General features: G+C 67.1%; 1 protein-coding gene across 1 annotated transcript; it reads left to right on the forward strand.

The window, feature by feature from the left end:
* The first annotated feature begins 1,324 nt into the window (after positions 1 to 1,324).
* Positions 1,325 to 2,984, forward strand: ARID5A (AT-rich interaction domain 5A). The gene is made up of 4 exons (XM_026042534.1): positions 1,325 to 1,436; positions 1,516 to 1,666; positions 1,756 to 1,906; positions 2,004 to 2,984. The coding sequence occupies exons 1-4, from the start codon at positions 1,382 to 1,384 to the stop codon at positions 2,982 to 2,984; spliced, it is 1,338 nt and encodes a 445-aa protein (XP_025898319.1). The 5' UTR covers positions 1,325 to 1,381.
* Positions 2,985 to 4,752: the final 1,768 nt, after the last annotated feature.

Genomic DNA, 4,752 nt, shown 5'->3' on the forward strand with positions numbered 1-4,752 from the left:
GCGGCGCGCCTCCAATGGGAGAGGGGGCGTGGCGGCACCGCCCAATGGCCGCCCGGGGGCGGGGCCGGGCGCGGGCGCGGCGGGCAGTCACGTGGCGCGGGCGCGGCGGCGGCGGGTGAGCGGCACCGGTACCGGTACCGGGCGGGCGGACTGAGGCGGGTGGGTGTGTGGGGGGGTCCCGTTCACCCCTCCCGGCGACCGCCGAGCGCTGCCTCAGTTTCCCCCGACTAAAACCCACTTCTTTTCCCAATTTGGGGGAAATTATCTGTATTTTTAACCTTAAAATCTGGCGCCGGGGGTGCCGCGCTGTAGTATCCGGTTGCGGCATCACTCACCGGGCGCCAAAATCAGCCGATTTCAGGGAAAATCGCTGCCGATTTGGAGTGCTTTGGGATCAGCAGCCCGGTTGATCCTGCTTTTCCTTCCCCCTGCCCCATTCCCGGAGCAGCCCCCGGCTTGAATCCAGCCATGGAGGAGGAGGGCAGCCCAGCTCGGCCGGAGGATGAGCCCAAAAGTCAGAGAGACGAAGCCTCCGTGGAGCCATCGGTGAGTGCCATGAGGAACCCCCCCAAAGACCCCCCCAAAAGAAAAACGCTCTACAAATAAGCAACCCTCCCCCAAAATGCTCCAAAAAGTAAGTTGGACGTTCTCTAATCCTGGCCTGTGGAGGCTCGGGTGCCTCCTGGCAAAGCGGGATGCCAGGGTGGGATGGCTAAACCGCCGAGGGTCCAAATTTCCCATCAGAAAGCAGAAGAGAAACCAAAAGTTTCAGGTCCGGGCTTAAGGCGGGGGTGGAGGGGGCAAAAAGAGCTGATAGCCATCAGATAAACCCAGCTTGGGGGGGGTTGCTGTGATTCCGGCTTTCCCATGTGCCGGACTTCACTCCGGAGCGCCAGGATCTGCTCCGTCCACAAAGCCCGAGGAGAAGCAAAAGTGGCGACGCCGAGCGGCCGCTTTTGCCCAAAAATAGCAGCGAGTTTCAGAAGGCCGGAAAACGCCGAACAAACAAGCGCGGAACATTTTTAGCCCAGCGAGGAGGAGGTGGCCGGGGAGGGGGGGGAGCACAAGAATTTCTGCCCTTGGCTTTTCCTGGAAAACGCTCCGCGCGCTCGCGGCGCCGTCGCTTTGACCGACCTGGCGGCGAGCCCGGGCTAAAGCAGCGAGCGGCTCAGCAGCCCCTCGGGAACGAGATGGGGGCGAGGGCGGCGGTTGTAACTTGCGGTCCTGGGCGCTGCCTCAGTTTCCCCGCTGTCTCTGGGACGTTTTTGCTGTCCCCCAGGAGCCGGAGGCGTCCGGCGGCCCCGAGGAAGAGGAGGGGCGGCTCAAGGCGGCCGGTGAGAAGGAGGAAGAGGAGGCCTTCCTCGTGAGCCTCTACAAGTTCATGAAGGAGCGCCACACGCCCATCGAGAGGATCCCGCACCTGGGCTTCAAGCAGAGTAAGATCCCCCCCCCCTACATTCCTGGGGCGTCCGCTCGGAGCCTTCGCACGCAGAGCTGCCTCCTCTTCCTCGCCAGTTAACCTGTGGAAGATCTACAAGGCCGTGGAGAAGCTGGGCGCCTACGAGCTGGTGACGGGCCGCCGGCTCTGGAAGAACGTGTACGACGAGCTGGGCGGCAGCCCCGGCAGCACGAGCGCCGCCACCTGCACCCGCCGCCACTACGAGAGGTAAGGGAGGACGGCGGCGGGCACGGGAACGCGCCTGGGCCACCTCCGTCACCGGCGCCACCTCCGTCACCGGCGCCTGCCGTCCCCAGGCTGGTGCTACCCTACGTGCGGCACCTGAAGGGGGAGGAGGACAAGCCCCTGCCGCCCGCCAAGCCTCGCCGGCAGTACAAGGGCTCCAAGGGAGGCCACGAGCCCGCCGAGAAGACCAGGAGGTCCAAGAAGGAGAAGAGCCGGGAGCAGGTACGGAGGCACCGAGCCTGCTCCCCGACCCGTGGGCGACTGGCCGGCACTCACGGCCGTCCTCAGGTGCCCATGGACCAGGTCTCCCCATCCACAGGTGCCTACGGACCAGGCAAAAGTAGAGGCGGTGGCTGTGCCAGAAGCTGGTGGAGATGCCACCACAGATGCTCCTGCGCGGAGGTGGCTGCTGGAGGGACCCAGTGGCCCTGTGGTGGCTGGTGCGGAGCTGGGCAGGAGCCCCGTGGAGAGCGACCAGCGCCTCTTCTCCAGCCTCTCCGCCAAGGGCCTCCACACCGTCATGTCCCCGCTGGCCAAGAAGAAGCTGCTGGCCCAGGTGAGCAAGGAGGAAGCTCTGCACTGCCCCAAGCGCCACTGCCCTGCGAGCCGCGCCGCTGAGCCCGCCTGCCAGCGCGACGAGCGCCAGAGCGCGGAGGCGCCCGGAGGCGCGGGGCGCCCGAGCCGCTTGCCGCCGCCTCCCGCCGTCTTCACGGGCTGCTTCCACGCGTACGGCCCCGGGACGCTGCCGGCGCCCGGCTGCCGCCCGCTGCGGAGCCGCCACTGCCCCTCGCCGGAGCCCTCGGAGCCGGGCTGGAGCGGGGGGCTGCTGCCGGGCGGCCGCGGGGGCCCCGGTGCCACCCTGGCCACCGTGCAGGCCTGCTGGGTGCCCCCCGGTGCCGCCTCGGCCCTAGTGCCCCCGCGCGCTGAAGTCTTCACCTTGCCGGCCGTCTCCCGCTTTGGCAAGGAGGCTGAGGAGCAGGAGAAGGGCGCTGGGCACCCAGTGGCCAAGCCCAAGGCGGTGGTAGCCACCCACGCGGCCCCGCTGGGTGCCGGGCTGCCGGACGCTTACAAGGGCGCGATGCTGCGCCTGCCGCCGAGCACGGGCAGCGGCCCGGAGCGCCCGGCGCCCGTCCACCCCGTGCTCATCCCGGCCTTTCCCCGCCCTGTGGTGGCCGCAGCGGTGCAGCCGGGCCGGCCGCGCGCCTCCGGAGGCGGCCACTATCCGTACGAGGGCTCCCTGCGGCAGCGGCTCTACGGGTGGCCGGCGCAGTCCGCCTTTTACCGGCACAGCGCCCTGTAGCGCCCGGGCGCGCGCGGGGCCCTGGGCGCCCGGCTGCACCCAAACGCAGCCCTGGCTTCGGAGCCGGCAGGGACTGCGAGACGCGCTCCGCGTGGGGCCGCTTCTCCTTAAGGGCCGTGCCTATCCGGCATCATATGCTGGTGACCAGTATCTCAAGGAGCTATATTATATATATATATATATTTTTTTATATATATATATATAAAACAAAGGGAGCAAAGTGAAGTGCAGAGATCTCTATTTTGCTAAATGTGCCGGATGCTGGAAGCTCTTGGCCCGGGGAGGATGCCAAGCCGGGCAGGAGCTGGTCCCAGCTGGCTGCTTTGGGCCCGGGGAGCCCACGCTGCTCCCTATTCCCAGCCTGGAGCCCCAGCTCCTTCCTATCAAGCAATGCAATTTTTTTTAGAGAAACCAAACAGAAATATAACCTATGTTGCCTCAAGCCTGGGTTTCCTGGGGTTATTTGGGCTCCTGTGGGTCTGGGATGATGTGGGAGCGTGAGGGGCCTCCGCGGATATCCGCAGAAAAGGGGCCAGGAGTTCTGCCGAACTGGTGCTGAAAGTGGCACCCAAAATAAAACTGGGCAGATGGTCCCAACCCGGCGCCATTCGGAGTGGCCTTGATTTGTGGAACGGGGTTGGGGAAGCGGGATGGGGATGGAGATGGAGAGACAAAGCCCAGAGGCGCCTCTGGAACCTTGGGACCTACCTCTGGCTGCCCTGCATCCTGCTGGATGCTCACTGGGAGTTGCAGGGGGTTGGCCTCCAGTGCCACCAGGGAGACACTGGGGCCTGCCAGTCCCCAAAGAGGCTTGGGGTACAAAGTGGAAACCCCACTTGTGTGCGCTTCTGTTTCCGTGCAAAGGAGAAAACGTGGCATAAGGAGCCGGAAACCAGGATCACCCCATGGCAACGCTCTCGCTCCGAGCTGCTGTTAGCGCCAGGGCACGCACGGGGCAGCGGGGCTTCACGGGCTGCTGGGCGGCCCCTCGGACCTCCGTGCGCACCGGGCTGGGTACGCATTTGTGCCATGCCCGGGGCACCCGTGCACAGCAGGACTGGGCGCCCTGCGGCCCCCCCTGTGGCTCCCCGGGGATCCCGTGGGTATCCTATGGGCCTCTGTGCAGCCCCACGAGGCCTGTGATTGCATGGAGCCCCCCTGCCCACCGAGCCCCTGTGGGGTCCCGGGCACCGGCAGTGCCCCCGAGGGCTGGCCACGAGCGAGACAGTGCTACCAAACAGAAAGGTTTATCGAACAGTGGCAGCACCAGCTGCCTCCTCCTCCCGCCGCAGCCCTTACTAGGGCTTGTGTGCCAGGGCGGGCCCGGCGGCCAGGAGTGAGGAGGCGGCCAGGCCGCTGCCCAGCGTCACCAGCGTGGCCCTGGTGCCCGCGGGCAGCAAGTGCCTGCTGGGCAGCGGCTCCCCGGCGGGCGCGGGGGGGCTGCCGCTCTCCAGCACCGAGGGCACCCGGCCCAAGGGCTCCACGGCCGCCGGGGCACCCTTGCCGAGTCCCACCTTGTCGCCCAGGTGGCCCAAGGGTCCGTCGCCCTTGAGCGGGGCCAGCGTCGACGTCAGGATGAGTGTCTTGGAGGCGGCCTGCAGGACCTTGGCGTGGCCCAGGCCGGCGGGAGGGCTGGGGGCGAAGGCCACGGCGCCCGTCGGGGAGCCGGCGCTAGGCGAGGACGAGCAGGAGGAGGAGGAGGAAGGCTGCAGGCCCGGCAGCCTGAAGGGGACGGAGGGAGCCTCGGCCATCACCGACTTGGTGAGCG

This window comes from Nothoprocta perdicaria, unplaced genomic scaffold (genome assembly GCF_003342845.1).
Source record: "Nothoprocta perdicaria isolate Ctin4 unplaced genomic scaffold, notPer1 scaffold_103, whole genome shotgun sequence".
In the NCBI taxonomy this organism is placed as follows: domain Eukaryota; kingdom Metazoa; phylum Chordata; class Aves; order Tinamiformes; family Tinamidae; genus Nothoprocta; species Nothoprocta perdicaria.